At 30.2% G+C, this 20950-nt stretch overlaps 2 protein-coding genes across 3 annotated transcripts in view; both read left to right on the forward strand.

Moving 5' to 3' along the window:
- Window positions 1–794: 794 nt before the first annotated feature.
- On the forward strand, window positions 795–4538 carry LOC114168443 (mitogen-activated protein kinase homolog NTF6-like). 2 transcript variants are annotated; one of them, XM_028053258.1, is made up of 7 exons: window positions 795–923; window positions 1004–1189; window positions 1288–1417; window positions 1528–1665; window positions 2917–3249; window positions 3427–3610; window positions 3958–4538. In XM_028053258.1, the coding sequence occupies exons 2-7, from the start codon at window positions 1029–1031 to the stop codon at window positions 4131–4133; spliced, it is 1122 nt and encodes a 373-aa protein (XP_027909059.1). In that variant the 5' UTR covers window positions 795–923; window positions 1004–1028; the 3' UTR covers window positions 4134–4538. The 2 variants fall into 2 exon arrangements, with proteins under 2 accessions (XP_027909059.1, XP_027909058.1); XM_028053257.1 differs by having other exon boundaries at window positions 810–1189.
- Window positions 4539–14114: 9576 nt separating this feature from the next.
- LOC114168800 (two-component response regulator-like APRR3) overlaps window positions 14115–20950 on the forward strand; it is a 28895-nt gene continuing 22059 nt past the window's right edge. Inside the window, 5 exon segments of the mRNA XM_028053756.1 lie at window positions 14115–14435; window positions 15410–15575; window positions 15578–15874; window positions 17067–17228; window positions 17336–17469. Of these exon segments, the coding sequence (XP_027909557.1) occupies window positions 15539–15575; window positions 15578–15874; window positions 17067–17228; window positions 17336–17469 (630 nt within the window). The 5' untranslated portion in view covers window positions 14115–14435; window positions 15410–15538.

The raw sequence follows: 20950 nt of genomic DNA on the forward strand, positions 1-20950 counted from the left end.
GTTTCAAGCGCATTTCATGATAGTATTTAAGTTAACATTGAAACAAAAATGTGTCGAACAGTGTAAATAATTTAAATACTATCATGAAATGCGCTTGAAACGTCAAAAAAACTTAACAAAATTTGGTTAAAAGAACTAAATTCACGCATTTTGAAAGATGAATGATTAAATTGATCAAAAGTTTTGATGAGGGACTAATTCCAATTTTCCTGAAACTTAAGGGACCAAAAACATATTTAACCCAAATATTTTAAATTAAAGTGAACCGAAATATAAAAAAAAAAACATTTTTTTTTGATTTGATATTTGAAGATAAATTATTATTAGAACTATTCAGTTAATTCGAAGACAAATAATTATTAGAACTGTTGAGTTAATATAGGGATGATTTTGTAGCTTTTAACTATCGTGAACGTAACGTTATTTATGGTCCACTGTGTTTATTATTATCCTTTAATAAATAGTGCCAAATTATTTATTACAATTGTCTATAAACGAGTAATTTAAAGTCTTTGCTTTCTAAGGCTTACATATTTGAATGCGCGTTTATCGTTCGGTGTCTCATAAACCCAAGTTAGAACCCACAAAATGTGAAATGATAAGAAGGGGTGAAAACAAAAAATAGGGTAGTTTGGTCTTTTAACCAACCTCTGGAGTGTACACGGAAACTGTGGGGGTGCATAAAAAAATGGCCGTAACTCAGTGGTACATTCAGGACTTCTCTCTGGGCCTCCTCGTCCTTTACATGTACCGTGTTTGTTTTACAAAATGAAAAAAAAAATCTGCAAGAAAAGGAGCGGGATTTCATTCACACGATTCAATTTCGAAAGATAATTCTGATGAAGAACAACGAGGAAGATTCGAACATTTGAAATTAAATTTGAAAAGTCCAACGCCAAAAAGCAAAAGCCATTGAAATCACTGTGCGAAAGTGGACCTAATAATAATCTTATTCTGAAAACCTGAATCCTCAATTCTCACTCACTTTCCTTGCTCACTTCAGTGTGTGTGCAGAGAAACAAAAGGAAATGGAAAACAACGCTGAATCTGAGAAACCGAATGGGAAAGGGATTCCAGTTCACGGAGGCAAGTACTTGCGCTACAACATCTTAGGCAACGTTTTCGAAGTCTATGCGAAGTACGCACCGCCTCTTCAACCCGTTGGTAGGGGCGCATACGGCATCGTTTGGTTCGTTCTTCTCTCTTTCGCTATTTTATTCGATTAATTTAGTTTGTTAATTAATTTAATTGATCAAAGTGATTTTTGAATTTTGAATAAATTTACAGCTGCGCGACGAATTCGGAGACCGAAGAAGGAGTTGCGATTAAGAAGATTGGGAATGCGTTTGACAACAGGATCGATGCGAAGAGGACGCTCAGGGAAATCAAGCTTCTCTGCCACATGGAACATGATAACGTGCGTTTTTTTTTTTTTGTTTGCTGTGATTTTTAGATATTAAAATAACGATGATTTGTGTTTTCTTTAATGATGTTTTATTTGGTTCGTTTTGCTTTGTTATTGTGCAGATAATTAAAATTAAGGACATAATTCGGCCAGCGGAGAGGGAGAATTTCAATGATGTGTATATTGTGTATGAGTTGATGGACACCGATTTGCATCAGATTATACAGTCTAATCAGGCTCTCACTGATGAGCACTGTCAGGTGAGGAGTTAAGTGGTTGTGGTTATTGCTGAGTGGTGGTGGTGGTGACTAATTGTTTGGAATGTTTGACTTGAAACAAACGTAAGTGTGCACGCGTCAGAGGAGTGATTGAGATTTAGTATGAGAAAAAAGTGTTGTGACATTTAAGAGGGTGTCTAAGACCTAGCTTCAGGGATAACGGTGAGATATTATAGTAATAATACAACACAGTGGGAGTTTATATTTATAGTATATTTGTTCTGTTCTTTAGTGGATAATGTGGACATGCTTGAACCTCTGACCATATGAATCAATTACATGATAATGTTTCAGTTTAACCAGTAATTTCGAGTTTGAGAATATAAATGCAGTAAATACTAGGAGCTAGCTAGAGTTGTCTTGTCCAATTCGAGTAGTATTGTCTCATGAGGAGGATATCTATATAATCAAGGCAAAAATATGTGGAGATATTTGTTGTCTTGTTTGTTGTAATGACCGCCACTCAACGGGCTCTTTGGTGCTTACTTACTGGAGTTTAATGTGGGAAAAAGGTATTATGTTTGAAGGATTCACGGAAAGTGATTATATAAAGTACCATACTGGACGAAGCATTTAATAGTGATGAAGATAAGTTTAATTCGTCCCTATCCCCGTATTTTTTGGCATTGAATGTTATGTGACATTTTGACTCTTTGGTTCAGTAGTTGTTACTTGTTAGTGACCGTGTTTGATGGTATGGGAGGAGAATCTAATTTAATCGAATGTTTCTTCTCATTTGTTAATGTAACCTAACTACCACCAAGAATTTAATCCAAGCGATATGATAAGAAGTTTGTTTTTCTTAAATGAAGTTTTGGGTGTGACTGAGTGTTGAAGAGAGTAAGTGCTAGTATAACTCGTGAGTCCACTGGCTCAACTTGGATTAGTTGGAACCTAAGTTGACTTCTTGATATTAACGATCTAAGACAAATGAAAAAGAAATCTAACTACTCGAGTGATATTAGAAAGTTGTTATTAAAACAAAAATTATCAAGGATGCTAATGAGAAAATGGAACTGTTAAATTGGTCATTTGGTGCTGCATCTGTTTACGATGCTATCTATTGTTGTTCGAGAACCTTGAATAATTCAGTAACCAGCATCAGATCTTCTGATGTTTTTTCCTTGAAACTGATTATGAATCATTACCCTACAAATTTAAATTTCGTGGTTTTATTTGATTTGTATCTTTGTAGTTCATAAAACTTAAATTGTGTTTTCAATGTCACTGTAGTACTTTTTATATCAACTCCTGCGAGGATTGAAGTACATACATTCTGCAAATGTTTTGCACCGAGATTTAAAACCAAGCAATTTACTTCTCAACGCAAACTGTGATCTCAAAATATGTGACTTTGGGCTTGCCAGAACAACCTCAGAGACGGATTTTATGACAGAATATGTTGTCACTCGTTGGTACAGGGCCCCTGAATTGTTATTGAATTGTTCAGAATATACTGCTGCTATTGACATTTGGTCGGTTGGTTGTATTTTAATGGAGATAATCAGAAGGGAGCCTTTATTTCCTGGTAAAGATTATGTTCAGCAGTTGGCCCTTATAACTGAGGTATTGATCTTTTCTCTTCAATACCTGGTTGCATGTTGAATTGGCAGCAAAGTTTAGCTTAGCATGCCAGGATCCTTGTCTTCTGAAGTATCTTTTAATTAGTATTGATAGTTAATTCAAGCTTACAAATGATTAAATCTTGATGAACAAAGTCCTCATAATCATCTCTCGAAACAGTTATTAGGTTCACCAAATGACTCGGATCTTGGGTTCCTCAGAAGTGATAATGCAAAGAAATATGTTAAGCAGCTTCCACATATAGAGAAGCGGTCTTTTGCTGAGCGGTTTCCTGATACGTCCCCGTTAGCAATTGATCTTGCTGAGAAAATGTTGGTCTTTGATCCCTCCAAGCGAATAACTGGTATACCTCCTTTTTTTTTTCTTTTAGTAAACCGTTAAGTTTGTGTAAAATAAGTTTAACTCCCTCAGTATGCAGTCAAAATTGGTTGTAGTATATATGCCTTTAAAACGGTTGTTTTAGATCTTGTATTTCCTAATGTGGTACATTTTTTCTCAATTCTATACTTCTCTATAGACAACCCACCACATTTCAGATGTAAAAGAACCAAAACTACGGTTTTAAAATGGTGGGGACTAAAATCAATTTAGACCAAATCTCGGAAGACCTTAAAGGCTAAAACACGTTTTACCCTTTATCTCTTTTATCATGTTCTTTCATTTCTTCATAAGTTTTACTTTTTTGCATAGTCGAAGAAGCACTAAATCACCCATATATGGCAAGTCTTCATGAGATCAACGAGGAGCCCGTTTGCCCAACTCCTTTCATCTTTGATTTCGAACAGACAACTCTTAACGAAGAAGACATAAAGGAGCTCATATGGAGAGAGTCTCTAAACTTCAGCCAGGATCAGATGTTGGAATAGCCTCGGGCCTTGACAAAATAGGTTTTTATATGGAATTTCATTATTCAGGTTTGGAGTTGGGTGGTAAAGGTTCTATTTCTATCAAACATGTTATAAATTGCTTTATTAGGTTTGGAGTTGCAAGTGCAGCATGTGATTCTGTAATGGAAGTGGTGAGGGAGATAGGTTCTCCCATTCCAGTTGTTGCCTTGAGAGGGCAACTTTCATTTACCTTTTTTATTTCTTTGAGAGGATTATGGTACCCACAAAGCGTTGGTGCTTGTTATGCATAAGAGGGGCATATGCTTCCAAGGCCTAAGCCTTTGTCTTTTTGGCTTTGCATTGTATAAATATCCAAATATAGTAGTTACACAGAAGTTATTGAAGATAAGCCACAATATAGTGGTTTTTATTTTTGGGTGGTTATAATAGAAGTTTTGTTTCGTTATATGTTTTCACTTTTGAACTTTATACACACTTCTGTTGCGTTTTCTGAACTTTGGATTCTGTTTTGGTACTCGTAAACTGTCTTTTCCTTCAAATTACAGAGTTATGGCGATCACAGCTTGCTAGTTCCACTTGTGGAATTTGGCTCCACTAGATTGGTTGTGAGATTCACTTCCGAAGATAAAGTTGAGAGGGATGATTCTTGTTGAGAAAACTTTGACTTTGATCATTTTAATTAAGTTAATTTGCATACACGGAATTTTATTATATTAATGACTTTTGTAATTTATGATTATTGCTTTACCCTTTATTTTGTAAAAGCTGAACTTTGGAAGAATTGGATTCATAATGTGTTGCTATTTAAATTGACAATCGAATTTGTGTTGTGTCTGTGTACATCTATTAGAAGAATTATTGTTAATAGGTATTGAATGTTTGAATAACCGAAGGCTTACTTTTCATTATCTTTGTTGGATATCTCACTTTGTATTGGTAGTTGTAATTTTAGTTTAAAATAATTTGTAATCACTTATTTTGAGGTGATTAACCATTAGACGAAGGTTTTGATGATTCGTGTATGACTTTCTCTATTTCCTAATCCCTTTATTTCACTGTTACCGTGATTAAATATTTATACACTTTCTAAAAGATTAATATTTGGATATTTGTTATTTCAGTTTGATATAATCTTAAAATTTATTAAAAACAAATTTTGAATAATTAGAAGTTTTAAAAGTAAAAATTCTAACTTCAAATTAATTCACCCTTTTTGGTTTTGTTCAACCTCGTCTTTTAGTCTAACACTAAAATCCTTTATTTTATTTTTTTAATTTTATGATTCTAGTTTGCATTTTTTGTCATTTTTATTTTTAAAATTTGAATTCAAATAATCATCAAGTATTGGAGTTTGTTTATGGTGATAGGTGTTGATTATCAATAAAGTGTATGGTTTTGCTTGGAAGTTGACCCATAGCTTGCCTTTTCATTATTAAACCAAACAAAAAGACGCTTTGTTTTTTATGTGATTTTTTTTAAAGAGCGTATATATTAATTGATGTTTAAATAAATTTAATTGGTGATTTTGACTTTGAGTAGTCTATAATAAATGTGACATTTTCGTTTTATTTGATTAAATGGTAGTTAAAATACAAACCGATTAAAAGTTATTGAAAATTGGTGATGGTTATACTGCTTATTAAGGATAAATTAAACCAATAAATATAATTTTATTAGTATTTGAGTAAGAAAGGTACACTTCTTTTCAAAAAAATCATTACTTATATAGATTTTTTATGGATTTATGCTAAAAAAATTATGAAGTAAAAATCTTTGATTTTCTTAACTTCATCAATTTAAACCTTTTGAAGTTGATTTTTCATAATTAGGAAGATAGTAGAACGTGATGAATAAGTATTTGACAATATTTATTACGTCTTCAAAGTAAAAATTGATAGTTATTTTTATCCTGATCTACAATAAATATATAATTTATATCACAACAAATAAAATTATAGAAATATGATCATGTTATCAAAATTTTAATGTAAAAAAATAATGATTTTCTTCGATATAACAAAAAATCATAATTTTATAAACATCAAAATAAAATACCCAATATCATTTAAATAAATATCAAATAAAAAAATTACACATAAGTAAAATTTATCACTATTACAACAACCACTACATGAAAATATCTAGTTAAAAATCAATTTTAAAAACAAAAAATAATTAATCACTATAATAACAAATTTAGATATCAATTTACAAAATTAAAAATTATTGATTACTAAAATAATCACTATTATAAATGAAAAATTATAATTGATTACCGGTTATTTTGGTAACTAAAACTAAGTAGTTAATTTTTAGTAACTAATTTTTTTTGGTAACCAAAATTATAATAATTAATTTTAAAGATAAATTATAATTTTTTATTCATAATAATAAATATTTTAAAAACTAATAATTTATAATTTTATAAATTACTATGTAAATTGCTGACTATTTAAAAAAAAATATTTCCAAAAGAAAAAATGAAATAGAAATGGAGGGGGAATGATGCTAATGCATGAAACCGTCATGCCCACAAAGAGTACCTATTATAACGAATGTGGGTTATGTTTACGATACAGCTTGCACTCGAATATCCAAACTCTAGATTCATGGAACCTTTTTTAGGACATTACCATTTATCAAAATCTAACATAAAATGAGATTAAAAGACATTTACTCATGTTCCATTTTTAATTATAAAAATATTATATATTTTCAAAATATTTATATAGAAATATTAAACACAGCCTTTTTTATTTTTATTTTTTGCAGAAATATTCATAGTAAACAATAAATTAAAAATATTAAAACATTTTATAAGTACAAAATAAAATAAAAAAACAGAAACTCCCTACACTCTGGAGGATTACATTCACTTCACTTCACTTGTGGAAGTTATTGAGAATTGAGACCCACGGAATATATATATGTGGACTAAAAGGTTTCTTCAACTATTTTTAAGAGCCTCATGTTTAACTCAATATATAGACTTCAATAGTTTTTTTGTCCTCATTTTTGTAAATTTTACTGTGGATGATCTTCATTCTTATTAAATATTTAAAATGGTCATCATTTTCGTAATTTGTGTTTAATTTAATCATTTTCCGTAACGTCGTTTAAATCAGTAACAGAACACCGTACATGTACCACTGTTTATATTACTTTGTATTTTGGTGTATTACGTGTACAATACATGTGGATTATTGACGCTAAAATTTCAATTTGGGACAAAATGTGCAATTAGGTATAATTTTATAACTGAAAATATAATATTCAATCTTATTCGTATTTGTAAATTTTTTAAACTAATTTTATATCTTCTAAATGTTAATAAAAGAGTGAAACTAACGACCTTTCTCATTTTCTTTTCAATTTTTATTATTAAATTAATTTTATAGCTTCCATAATCTATCAATAATATTTTTTAAATATTATAATTGGATACTGTTTCTAGTTATGTATATTCCTGAGAATATTGTTATTGGAGTGTGATTTATAGACATGTTTAAAACATATGTCTATCTAATTCTGTTGTATTTACCGCGATTCCCAATGCTTTTTATTTTTTAAAATAAGCAAAGTAAAAAAAATGGAAGTTATGGTGAGGTTAGAAAATAACTTCATGTAAATATAACTTTTTAACTTTTTCGGATGAGAATAAAAACCATTTAGAAGGAATGCAACCTTTTTAGAATATCCAAAAATAACTTTTTGCTAATCATTATGAATACTTATGAATACTTCAACTTTTCAAATAATCATTTACTTAGTTAAAAAGTTAAAAAATCGCAATAATTTCAACCAAAACATTAAGCCTGACTTCTACTCACTAAAATAATCATAATTAAAGCTGTAGATATTTTTTGAATGCTTTCAAAGCCTATAATACACTTAACATCCAAGGCTACATCTTTCATGAAGATTATTAAAAAAAGAACACTATAAAATCATTGAGCAAAATTTAATAAAAGTTTTTCTCCAATGACTCTTTAATTTTTTCTTAAAAATTTTGATATGGTGAGCAAATTTATACTCTTCTACCGAGCAAATTATGATTCATTGAGTGTATTCAAGCTCAAGAACAATGTTTTCTAAAATTCACCCAACTTATGCATAATTTGTCATTTTACAATGTTTACAAAGCATATTCCAAAAATCCATTCAAATTTTTTTTAACCTAAAACTACTGTCCTATCAAGTTTAAAATGCTTAACTTGAAACATTATTTCCGTATTCAAACCATTCTAACTAATTTTTGACCATACGAAGTCAAAGTGTGCAATTTAATACCAATTTAAGATTACTTTGGAAACTATTAAGTTAATTCCATTACAAGAATGCTAAAACTATTCCTTCAATCCAAATTTACAATTTCATAAATCAAATATACAAAAACTTAGGATTTCATGTTCAACATACTCATTAAGTTCAAGTACTCAGCTACGAGTATCCACATATACTAAATTATAATATTCTAACTTGATTAAACCATTTAATTATATAAAACACATTAACATATTAACTTTTCTATATTGTTGACTTGTGTTTTTCAAAGAAGAGCGCACAATTAAGATAAGAAAGTTCTAACTTGTTATTGAAGATCTTAATTTACAAACAAAAAATATCACTATTAACCAAACTTAGTAGAAATTCATTTAACTAGATCTAATATTGCATGCACGTTTAAGAATAAAATAAGATTTTGGAATTTAAGGAAGAGAAAAACCTATTCTAAACAAAATATAATTGATTCATAAAAATAAAGAGAAATGAAGTAATAAATTTATAAAAAAATTATGAGAAAATAATATTGAAAAAAATAATAAAACTTATAAATAAAATCAAATAGTTAAGATTACATATATTCCGATCTCAAAGTTCTTTACAATAATATTACTAGGTTAATCATTATATTTGAGGTATGATTATTAATTTTGAAGTTCCATGATGATTATGTTCTTCTAATATTAATATATATATATATATATATATATATATATATATATTTAAATTGTTTATGTCTAGATTCCTAAATGAAATTAAATTATTGAGTGTATCAACCCAAGTTTCGCATCTCAAGTTTAAAAAAAATAAAAGTTTGTCTTTAAAATTACTTTTTTATTTTCCCATTAAAGATTAATAAAATCAGAATTCATTTATACTATATTCTAAAATAAATTTTGTATAGTTAAATATGTTTTTTATATCTTAATTTTGAGAAAAAAATGGGAATTAGTCTTTCTTAAAATTCTGACCTAATTTAATTTTTATAAATTTTTAAAAATATGAATATAATATTTTTAACAAAATTTTGTTAAGTTAAGTTGACATTTAAAATGAGCATCTTATAATATTATCTGTACTATTTACATGCATTTCAAAAGTTGAAAATTAAATTAAGTGACAATTTTGAAAGGAAATTAATTCATATTCTCACTCACAATTAAAAAGGTCATAAAAATATTTAACCTCTTTTTAATAATATCTTTATACATCGTTATAAATTAATATATAAATAATGATAAATCTTAGTTTTCTTGTTATTTTTCTTAATATTCCTTAATTCCCAGTTTTGCTCAAAAGATCATTCTTCTTTTCGAAAAGGAAAAGTAATATTACACGATTTTGTTTGGTTTATAAATAAAATGGATAAAAGTAACGATTTTCAGGTTACTGATTAGAAACCGGTGGAAACACACGTCTTAGGTAAATAAAAATAAAATTATAAGTTTTATCTATTTTAATTTAAAAAACATATTTATTAAAAGATAAAATTTAAAAAAAAAATTCAACTTTATTTGAATATGAAAAAATAAAAGGCCAGGAAAAAAGATGTAAAGAACAAACACATCTCAAAAATATAGTTATAGAGGTTTATTTTTCAGTTAAAAAAAACAAAATTTTAATTGAACTCAGAGTCTCCTTTATTCTTTCCTTGCACATTGCACCAAAAGAAAGAACAATTAAACTTTTTGAATTTTCCTTACCCCTTTGCACCATCGTCCCGTTTTCCCATGAAACAAAAGGACACGCTTACGATTTTTTTACATGAATTTTAAGTAAAAATGTTTTATATTTATTTCATTTTTCAAAAATATTTTTTTATTGACAAAATCAATATTCTCTAATAATAATTTTTGTTCAATTTTTCATAAAATAAGAATCTATTTTTTCTTGAATTCAAATAAAAAAAATCATTGAAAAAACTTTAATATTATTAAATTGTTTAAGATATAATAGATTATAAGTAATTTATTTTTTACTAATTTCTTTTCATAGTCCTAGTATTAATAATCAACCTATAGTTTGTACTCACAACTATTTGATTTTTTATCTTTTTCATTAAGACATTTTCCGTATATCCTGCTTAAAAATAGTTATCATTTTAGAGATTATATTTTTATTGTTTTGTAAAAAATCAGTTTTTTTATTTTTTTATTTTAACTTTATTGTGGTCTTTTGGCATCTCCAGGTTTCTATACAGTAGTAAGTGAAATGATATAAATTAAAACGAAATTGAGTTAACAAACTGTCATAACTAAAATAAAGTTACAAATCATGATAATAATCTTAAATCGTAGCAGAAGAAAATGATAAATGTAGGGCGAAATAAAATAAAACCCAATTCAATTCGTCTTATTTCATTATGTGGGTTAAAAACTCTAAATTGACTAGAAATAAGAAAAAAATTATAATTTATAAAGAAATAATAATCTTTAGAATAAATGATTAAGCATAACAATAATTTACTGTTTATAAATGGATAATATTCAAAACAATTTACAGTATATAAATAAGAATAATTCTTATTTTACAAGCACTTTTTTTTGTTTGGAAGATAAATTAAACATAAACTTAATTTCTAGTAATTTGAATAATTTTAAACTTGATTTTTTAATATCATCTTCATTCATTCTTAATGAAAATAAACATTAATAATAAATCAGAAAATAAGTCAATCACCTCGGTTTAATATTTTATTTAATTTCATTGTTTATCATCATTATATTATTGCGAAGTGTTACTAGTTTTGTTAATGTTATTCTTTTTCTATCAAAAATCTAATTCACCGTTATATTTCGTAAAATTTTCCTTCTTAACAATTTTTTTTTCACTTAAATTCAACCTTTATTTCCTAATTCATTTAATTTTTGCACACATACACCTTAACATAAAACACTCATCAGATAATAACACCACTTTATCAAATACATTTTTGACTTACTATTTTTTTTTTTTATAAATTATATTATTTAATCCTACTTCTCACTTAAGAAGCCCTTTACCTTTCATTAAACTTTATCTAGATAGTAAAAAAAAGTGCATGTGTTAAAAAATTGTATTATTATAACACTTCTTATGTATAGCAATTTTATTTGAAGATCACTTGTTATGTGAAAAGAATGATAAAAAGAGCACTCTTTGGACACTCCAAGAGTTAAATCCAAATAAGTGTTCATAATTTGATGAGTTTGTCAGAGAGATTCACACGTTAGACCTTATCCAATGTTTTGTTGAAAATCACTATTCCATGAAACTGAATCAGATAGTTTATACCTTGATATAATACAAACCAAAATTCCATGGGACATAGTTCTCGTGCGTGAGATCTAAAGGTTGTTTACTATTTGTTGCTTCTAACTTTATCCATGATGTGGTCATGCACCCGTACAATTAGATTCCCCTTATGGAAAGTTGTTGCAAATATGTGGTTCTCAAGTTTTGTTACATCTTATGAACAACAATATATTCTATTCTCATAAAGTAGACAACACATGATTTTCAAAAGGTTGCAACAATAAGTTAAGTCATAAAAGAATCCCAATGGTCCAACATGATTTTTCTCTACTCTTGTTATTTTTTCCACTCTTTTTCTTTTTCACCATTAACTTTTCTAGATTCCTCAATTTCTCACCAAAATCAACATTAAGGTTTCTAAAACCCACGTCACCATTTCTAATCAATTCATATACACCATCATGCCAATGGATCATTTTTGGAACTTTAATACTATCACAGTCACAATTATGTTGCTGCAGATGATATCAATTGTCTCATGGTAAAAGTCATGTGGGTCAAATCACAATCTTATCGTGACGCTTATACCGTTATGCTCTTAAGTAGAAATAGTTGTGTTGTGCTATGACTAGAAATATAACTTTTGGCTTTGTGGTAAGAGCTCGATCTAACAAATTAACCTGCACATTTCAACTGTGCATCCTAGTGTTGGAAAATTTAAGAATGAGTTTAAGTCTCACATTGAATAAAAATAATAAGAAAGTTGAGTAATGTATAAGGAAAAAGATTAGTAAACTCATTGTCTTAAGATTTTGGATTGGAGTTGGTATCAATTTTTTATGTGTGGGTTGAACTCATTTCTTATTAATGTTGTGTTCAACAACTTAATGTCTTTTCTTCCTTAATTTCAACTAGTTACAATGCATGTCTCTTTGTGAAAAAGATTCTCACTTTCTCAGCCACTAGCATTCTTATACTAGAAATATCGGAGGGATTTGTCTGACTTCACACACACATAACACAACATAACCATGTCTACTTTATCTTTTATTATCATTTTCTCTTCTTCTTTCCTTACATATATGAAGAATTTTTAGATGTGCAAAATAAATGAGTGCATTCATCTTATGTATATCAGAAAATTTGTGATACTTGTAATATCAACGTATGAATTAATATCAAGTGAAAAGTATGTATCTTTATCAACTACGTAAATTTATCACAAATAATGTTACACAACAATTTATGATTGATTGAAAGATTAGTTTTTACGTAAGAGATATCCCATTATGGCTAAACAATTTTTAGACATGTCTAATATAAACCATTCCCAAAATAGTCTTCCATTATTTCTTGTAAAAACTGAACTTGATTTTGTATCACCAAAACTAGTAGAAGAATTTACTTCTTTTTCAGTTAAAGAAAATCAGCCATACATTCTCGTCCAATTCCAACATATTTGCTACATAACAACCTTAAAATCCAATGTAGATTCAATAAAATAACGATGAAACATACACACCATAATAGCAATTGACACATACGACAGTCATATACACTCCCTCAAAGAAGAATTTCAACTATGCAACTTCCTTTCAAACCTAGGATAAATTCCTTAGGACCATATGAATAAATAAAGATATGTACTTCTCATTCTCCTCCTCTAATGTAAAAGTAATGTAACATCTGTGTCATTTTTCTCATCTCTTACAATCATTGGTTTTATTTTTTATAAATCAATATATCACCTAACATAATTATGTTTTATTAAAAAATTAACTTTACAAATAATTCAATCATATAAAATCGATTTAGAAAATGAGGTTGATATCCATTTATATATTATAATTTAATTTTAATTTTAGTCCGTATAATATTTTAAACACACCAAAACTAGTCTTATCGTGAGAGTTCCTAACATTTTTCAATTCAACAATTTAAATATTCAATAAAAAAATCCGTATTAGAAGAAGCTATATAATTTCATATACAATTATAACGCATAAAAGACACAAATACTACAAGACAAGCATGGTAGGTAATATTTAATAATAATAATATTGTTATTATTTCATAAAAATTGGAATAATGATTATTACAATTATTATGAATTTTGTAATGAATAATTAAATAAGAGTAACCTAATCATGTGCTGAATGGATAATTTGGTGCGGTGTGTGAAGTAAACGACGGCGTTTCGGGGCTTGTGGGTTTGAGGGGAGAACCTTTATACGCGAGGCGAGTGAGCCACGTGGTGGGATCCAGATCTGGAAGATCGTATTAGATTCGGAAGGGTGCACATAACCTCGCGGCTTTTGATTTTGTCCACGTCACGCAATCAACGCGTCTCCAACGCGCCACGTCACGCGGGCCCAGCGTCCTACGTGGAGTTCCGAGCCATTCACGCCTTCATTTTGTACACGTCAGCGTGCTCAGAATAATATCTTCTCCCCCACTCTCTCTTAACCTTTTGGCTTCGCTATTTCTCTGCCAGTCAAGTGTTTTGCATAGAAAATCGTTTTTCGCCGAATTCGAAACGAAAAGAAAAGAAAAAGAAAAGAAAAGAAAAGCTTTGAGAGAAATGTTAGAACCTTGTTACCTCAGTTGCTGAGTTTCTTTCTTTGATTGTGATTTATTTATTTATTTTTGCTGTTGTGATTTTTGTTTTGCTCTATTTTGGAAACGAGATTGGAGCTCTGACTGTTACGATTTTTGATTTTTTTTGGTGTTGGATTGTTTTTTCCAAGTTGCTGCATCGAGCTAGCAAATGGAGGTCTGGTTCTTGTCAGTGAAGCTCTGAAGGTTGGTTTCGTGGTCCTGTGAATTTGGTGTTTTTAATTTTTGTGCCTCTCTTGCTATTTTGGTTTTACTGAACATAAAATAAGCGGTTGAAAACGCGGTTTTAGATTGTACTTTATGGATTTTTTTTTTCGTGTTTTGTTTGGTGTGGATAAGTAAAAGTTCATTGCTATATTTGTAAGAGACATTAACCTTTTTAAGTTTGAATTTGGTTTCCTTCCCTAATTTATGAGGTCCGAGCTAATATATTCGTGTAAAATAATCTACGATGCGTCTCAGTGTAATTATAATTTTTGCATCAAATTTAGTAAATAAAAGCAGTGCATCTATCCGGTGATATGCAAATTAGATGGAAATCACTTTTAAAAAAAGGAAGTAAAGAAAGAGGATATTTAGGTTGTAGTTTTGGACTTTCTTTGTTTTATGTTGCCGTATTAAATAAGCCACTAACTATTCGAATTTCTGAAGTCTGCTGGAATCTCCATGGAAAATAATATGTGAACTGTCTCTATTTATGTAAGGAATAGGGCTGTTAATTAAGTTTACTTATTATATTAATTTAACAGGATATCGGTATGAATGGGAAGTTTACCTTGTGCTGAGACAAAAGCTTTAAGAGTTCTTTGGTGCAGGAACAGGTTGTCGTTCCTTTTCATTAAATTTGATATGAATATTTGTTTTGAGCTTTTGATTTCTGTCTGGGGGCTGGAGTTTGGAGGTATGGATCTATATTTTCCATCTTAACTTTTTGAATCACAACTTTGCGTTTATTACGAAGTGTAGGTTTTTGTCATGTAAAGTCTGTTAACAATTACCGTATGCAAATTCTGATTTACTCCCATGATATTTGTGTGGGTATAAATTTGTTTTGGCCTGTGGAGTATGCTCAGGTATAGGGTATTTTTTGTTTATTTCATAATTATTATAAGTATTATAAAAGTCCTGACTTGACTGATGGATAGGGTTGTTAATTGCAGAAATTGATAGTTGAAGTGCTTGAGATGTGGGGAATCCATGACTCACCTGACGAGGGTGTTGAATTTGTGTGTTAATTCCTCACAATGTTTTTTCAGTGTGGTTGATATAGGCTGGTCCAATGAACAATAATGTTGGGAAAGGGAAAAGAGGTTTGGCAGAACATAATCATATGATTTTTGACAAAAAAAGCCTCAATTGTGGAGTAGCCAATGGAGGGGTAAGTTCTGGATCATCAACAGAAGATAACCCAAGATTTAATAAGCTGAGTCAAGATGGAAACAATAGATTGAGGGGTCTGATTCAAATCAATGGGAGCTTGCAGGTTTCACAGCAACCACCTCAAGGGCCAGTCATTTGCTGGGAGAGATTTCTCCCTGTGAGATCAATAAAAGTTTTGCTGGTGGAGGATGATGATTCAACACGCCATGTTGTGCGTGCTCTTTTACGCAATTGTAGTTACGAAGGTATTTATGCTGTCTTTGTGGTCAGTTATGCCTTAGTAACAAGATTATAACTTATGATTCAAATTTTTTTTCCAAGCTAATGTTGTCATAATATGGATTGAATTGTAAGATTCAAGAGCAAGAAGAACCAACTTTTTAAGCACCATATAGATGATATATAGTGTTCAATATGACACTTTTAAAGTAAAAACGGATAAAAAAACTTAACCATAGCTTTTACTAAATGAAATTATAGTTCAATTTGTGTTTGTGAATTCTCTATTTTGGAAGAATGGAAACAAAGCAATGAAATCCAAATAGAGTCCACACATTGCATGAGTGAGTGAAAAACAAAGTAATTCAATAATCAAATAAAATAAATTCAAGTTTGCTTCTTCGATTCCTTTTCGTTTAACAATTTTAGCGTATATGAATTTCTAGTTTATTTCTTGAGAATTGGTGAAAAACAAGTGGGAAAAAGAATTTTTTTTTTGTTGGAATCATGTGATTTGTATCAATGATATGAAATTGAACCAATTTATTCATGTATTGTAAGATTTAAAGTCATTCTTGATTCATCTTATGCTATGAATTGATAGCTTGTTGAATCATATTGTACATTTCAAATCATGAATTGTATGATTTTTATATTTATGATTGTAGCTTGAATGCATTTGTATCAACGTGTGTACACACACACACACAAAGTATGGTTTTTGATATATATATAAAGTCAGTAAGTTTAAACTTTCTGATGGGTTCTATGTTTTATGCATTTATTACACAGTCTTGCTTTATTCTTACCGTTGAATGATTCTTGGCTATTTATCCACCCAAGGGGTCCCAGCATTGGTATACAACCTTTCAGTTAATGTATTTTAATCTGTTCTGTGGTTATTTGAGAGATATATTCTTGCGTATTTTATTTTGAAATGTGAAAGATAGCTCCTATATGAAGGGAATGATCCTGTGTTGATGGTAAATGTTAAGCTGAAAGGTGAGAATGATGCTTCCTAGTTTCCAGCGCTGATGTTAGTTAGTTACAATCTTTTTGCGTACAAACTGTTAATAATCAGATTTTGGGCCTGGGGTGACTTTAATCGTGTCTTTATATTTATTTTGTTTTAATATGAACCGAATTGTCTCTCTAGAAGTAGGAGCTCAAACAACAAACACCGAAATTCATAAAATCCATGTTCTTCATCTATTACAGTTACTGCTGTTTCCAATGGTCTTCAAGCCTGGAAAGTCCTAGAAGATCCAGAAAATTGCATCGGTCTTGTCTTAACAGAGGTAGCTATGCCTATTTTGTCTGGAATAGGTCTTTTGTGCAAGATCATGAACCACAAAACACTGAAGAATATCCCTGTGATTAGTAAGTAGTGTACCAAAGTTATATTTTGGCACAAATTTAAGAATATATTTTCAATGACTATTGCTCATGTGGTGTTTCTTTAATTGCACATGTTCAAATGCATGCAGTGATGTCGTCTCATGATTCTATGGGTATCGTCTTTAAGTGTTTATCAAAAGGCGCTGTTGACTTTTTAGTGAAACCTATTCGGAGGAATGAACTTAAAAATCTCTGGCAGCATGTCTGGAGAAGATGCCACAGTGTGAGTTGATTTACATTTGTCTCAGGCATTACTGTAACTAATTTCAACATTGTTTTATCATAGAGAATTACTTCATTCTTCCACTTGAATATTAAATGATCTTTTATATATCTGTGTTTTGAATATAAACTGTTGTAAATAGAGGATTATTGGGATAAAAATATCCTCAATATCTTCATAGTAATTAGGAGAGAAATATCTTCAGAATCTTCCTATTCATTTCAGCTTATTTTATTTCTTTACTTTAGAATGTTTGATTGTTGTAAATAAAGGTGGTGAAAATGTAATTTGTGTGATTGTTATCAATCAAATCATTCTATTTCCTCGCATAGTTCAAGTTGGTAGCAGAACTCCTGATATTGGGAGCTCTGTTTCCGCTGCCACATAAACAACTGTTGCTGTCCTTGCCCTTTGAGGTAGGGGTGGTCAAGAAAGGTGTGCCCACACTGGTGACCGCTATGCCAACAATCGTGTCACCAAGTGTTGTCATGCACCACCACCAATATTATCACATGTAGCCTACTCACGTATCCTAGCTCCAGCAAGGATCAAACTTGCCCTCTTAGGCTCATAAGACCAAATCTTTGAGGTGAAATTCATCCCTTTGGGTCCAAATGATCTTCCATATATGGTGGGTTCCTATCGGCTTGATGACCTGACTTATTTGCAGGGAAGCTAGTATATTTAGAGGATTTTAAAGAGATGATCAAGATTAAACTGCATTTATGGTGGAGGACCGGGGTCAAATGACTTAACTTTGTGATTTGGGATAATGAAGATTCATCGATCATGACTCAGATGTGGCAATCTGTGGTTCCTAAGATAAGTCAAAACCATATGTTCTATTTCTCAGCTTAAGAGATATGGGATGACATAAATAACACTTTCTTTGAAGATGGATTTTGGTACCTACTATGACATTGAGAGCAAGGTGCTTAGTTCTCTCTTTGTATAAGAATATCACAAAATTTTGAATGGATTGTGGATTGAACTAGATTAGCACCAAAATTTGAAAAATGTGCAAAATAGATGCAACCACACATGCAACCACACATGTGAAGTAACGGAAGAGGAAAAATCTTTAAAATTCTTACATGGCTTGAACCATGAATATAATCTACTTAGGGTACAAATATTAGGTAAGGAAAATTTGCCTCCTCTATCGAAAGTATTTTTTATTGTAAGGGAAGAAAAAACTGAGAGGGTATTTATGCTTAAAGAAGGAATCTCCAAGATGGGCTTGCCATCATGACAATACGAAATGGTTTCTTTAAGGGATCAAACTTGGAGGATTTCATTGGCAAAAGGCAACCATAGATATTAATGTTCATACCATAAAAAGATATGGGCATACTAAGGAAACATGTTTCAAACTCCATGGAAGAGATAAACTCCTACAGAACAAGGAGACAACAAAGGAACCCCACAAAGATGGGTTGGCAATACTAACTCAAACCAGAAGAAACATACCAATCCATTGCTCTACCTCAATTAGATGTTGAAATGAAAGCTTATAAGGAGGAACTTGATCGTCTGAGAACAATGATTGAATTAATGAGTAAGTCCTTTATATTTTGTACCCAATATGTGAAAAATAAGAGTTCATTCAATACAATTGGTCATGTGTCTCAAGGTGTTTACATTCTTGATTCAACAGTAGATTGATCACATGACTCCATTCCCTTTGCTTTTCAATTCATGTCAAAATGAATTGAGAACAACTCATTACGATAGCAAATGATGATGGTGTACCTACATATGGATAGAGAATATTACTTTAGAATCATCTATTATATTAAAGGATGTTGGATGTCACTAGGTTTATGCATTAAAGTTGTACATAATGGTTAAGTTGATTGTCTCAAGCCTATATTAGTGGTCGGAGGATACACTGAGATTTCCATTTGATGGCCAAAATGATTATTGTTCATGTTTCCTTTGCCATGACAACTAATTGTCATTTGCCTCTTCATTAATTTGATATTAAAAATGTTTTTCTTCATGGTGATTTAGAGGAGGAAGTCTATATAAAGCAACCTCTTAGGTTTGTTTCTCAGGGGGAGTATGGCTTGTCCAAATCTTGACAAACTCATATATTTCTTGGGTATTAAGGTAACACAATTTAATAATGGTATTGTTATATCTCAAAATAAGTATGCATTGGATATTTTGGAGGAAACTGGGTTAATGAATTCTAAATCTGTTGACACACCCATGGATATTGATACCAAACTCCTATCAAATCAAGGGGAGAGTTTCTCCGATCCTGAGCAATATAGAAGATTAGTTGAAAAATTGAATTATTTAACTTTTACTCAGCCTGTCATTTCCTTTGCAATCAGTGTAATGAGCCAATTCCTCAATTCCCCATATGAAGATCATTGCAATGCAGTCATTCGTTTAGTAAAATACATCAAAGGATCTCTTGGAAAAGGTTTGTTATATGATTCCAATAACAGTACAAAAGTTCTTTATTATTCAGATGTTGATTCGACAGGAATCAACTTCTGATAGAAGATCTACTTTCGGATATTATGTCTCCATTGGTGGTAACTTGATCTCTTGGAAGATCAAGAAACATAGTGTTGTGGCAAGATATAGTGCAAAAGAAGAATGTAGAGCTATGGCCTTATCCACTTGTGAACTTGTTTGGCTTGAACAATTGGTTAAAGAGTTGCAATTTGGAGATGTCACTCAAATGACACTTATATGTGACAATCATGTTACTCTTCATATTAGCTATATCTTGTCGTTCATGAGTGGACCAAACACATTGAGATTGACTCTCATTTCATTTGAGAAAATATTATATCTGGAGACATCAAAACTGAGTTTGTTAACTCAGGTGATCAATTAACATACATTTTTACTAAGTCTTTACATGAACCTAGAATTGATTATATTTGTAACAAACCTAATGCGCACGATTTATATGCACAAGCTTGAAAGGGAGTGTTAGATATATTGTGTCGTATGTTATTTTACATAATTATTTGTATTTGGGTTTAGCCCATATTTTCTTTATTATTAATAATACATTACCCTATGTGTATTTTTAACACAAGGGAGATGAACCCTATACCTAGTTTTCACATATTCAACCGTTTGTAAGCTTTATTGCTCTCTTTATGGTCTCGAGCAATCGTCACGTACTTGGTTTAGAAAATTTAGCCATGTTGTTCAAACCTTAAGGCTAAAATGTAATTGTGGCATATCATGAGTCATACCTCACTTGGAAAATGTGTTTACTTGATGATGTATGTTGGTGATATATTGATTACAAACAATGATATTGCTAGAATGTCGTAGCTAAAGGAAGACTTCTGCTATCATTTTTAGACCAAGGTTCTTAGATATATCAAATGTATTTTGGGCATTGATGTGGCCCAATCAAAGGAAGGCATTTTAATATTTTAATGGAAATGTGGCTTTGATATGCTAAAAGAGATGGGTGTGATTGAGTGTATACCAATGAGTAGTC

This window comes from Vigna unguiculata, chromosome 11 (assembly GCF_004118075.2).
Source record: "Vigna unguiculata cultivar IT97K-499-35 chromosome 11, ASM411807v1, whole genome shotgun sequence".
NCBI classification, from domain to species: domain Eukaryota; kingdom Viridiplantae; phylum Streptophyta; class Magnoliopsida; order Fabales; family Fabaceae; genus Vigna; species Vigna unguiculata.

Coding starts and splice junctions, on each gene's coding strand:
- LOC114168443 (XM_028053258.1), top strand. CDS start 1,029: ATGGAAAACAACGCTGAATCTGAGAAACCGAATGGGAAAGGGATTCCA. Junction 1,418..1,527: donor GCCACATGGAACATGATAAC/GTGCGTTTTTTT, acceptor GTTATTGTGCAG/ATAATTAAAATTAAGGACAT. Junction 3,250..3,426: donor AGTTGGCCCTTATAACTGAG/GTATTGATCTTT, acceptor CTCTCGAAACAG/TTATTAGGTTCACCAAATGA.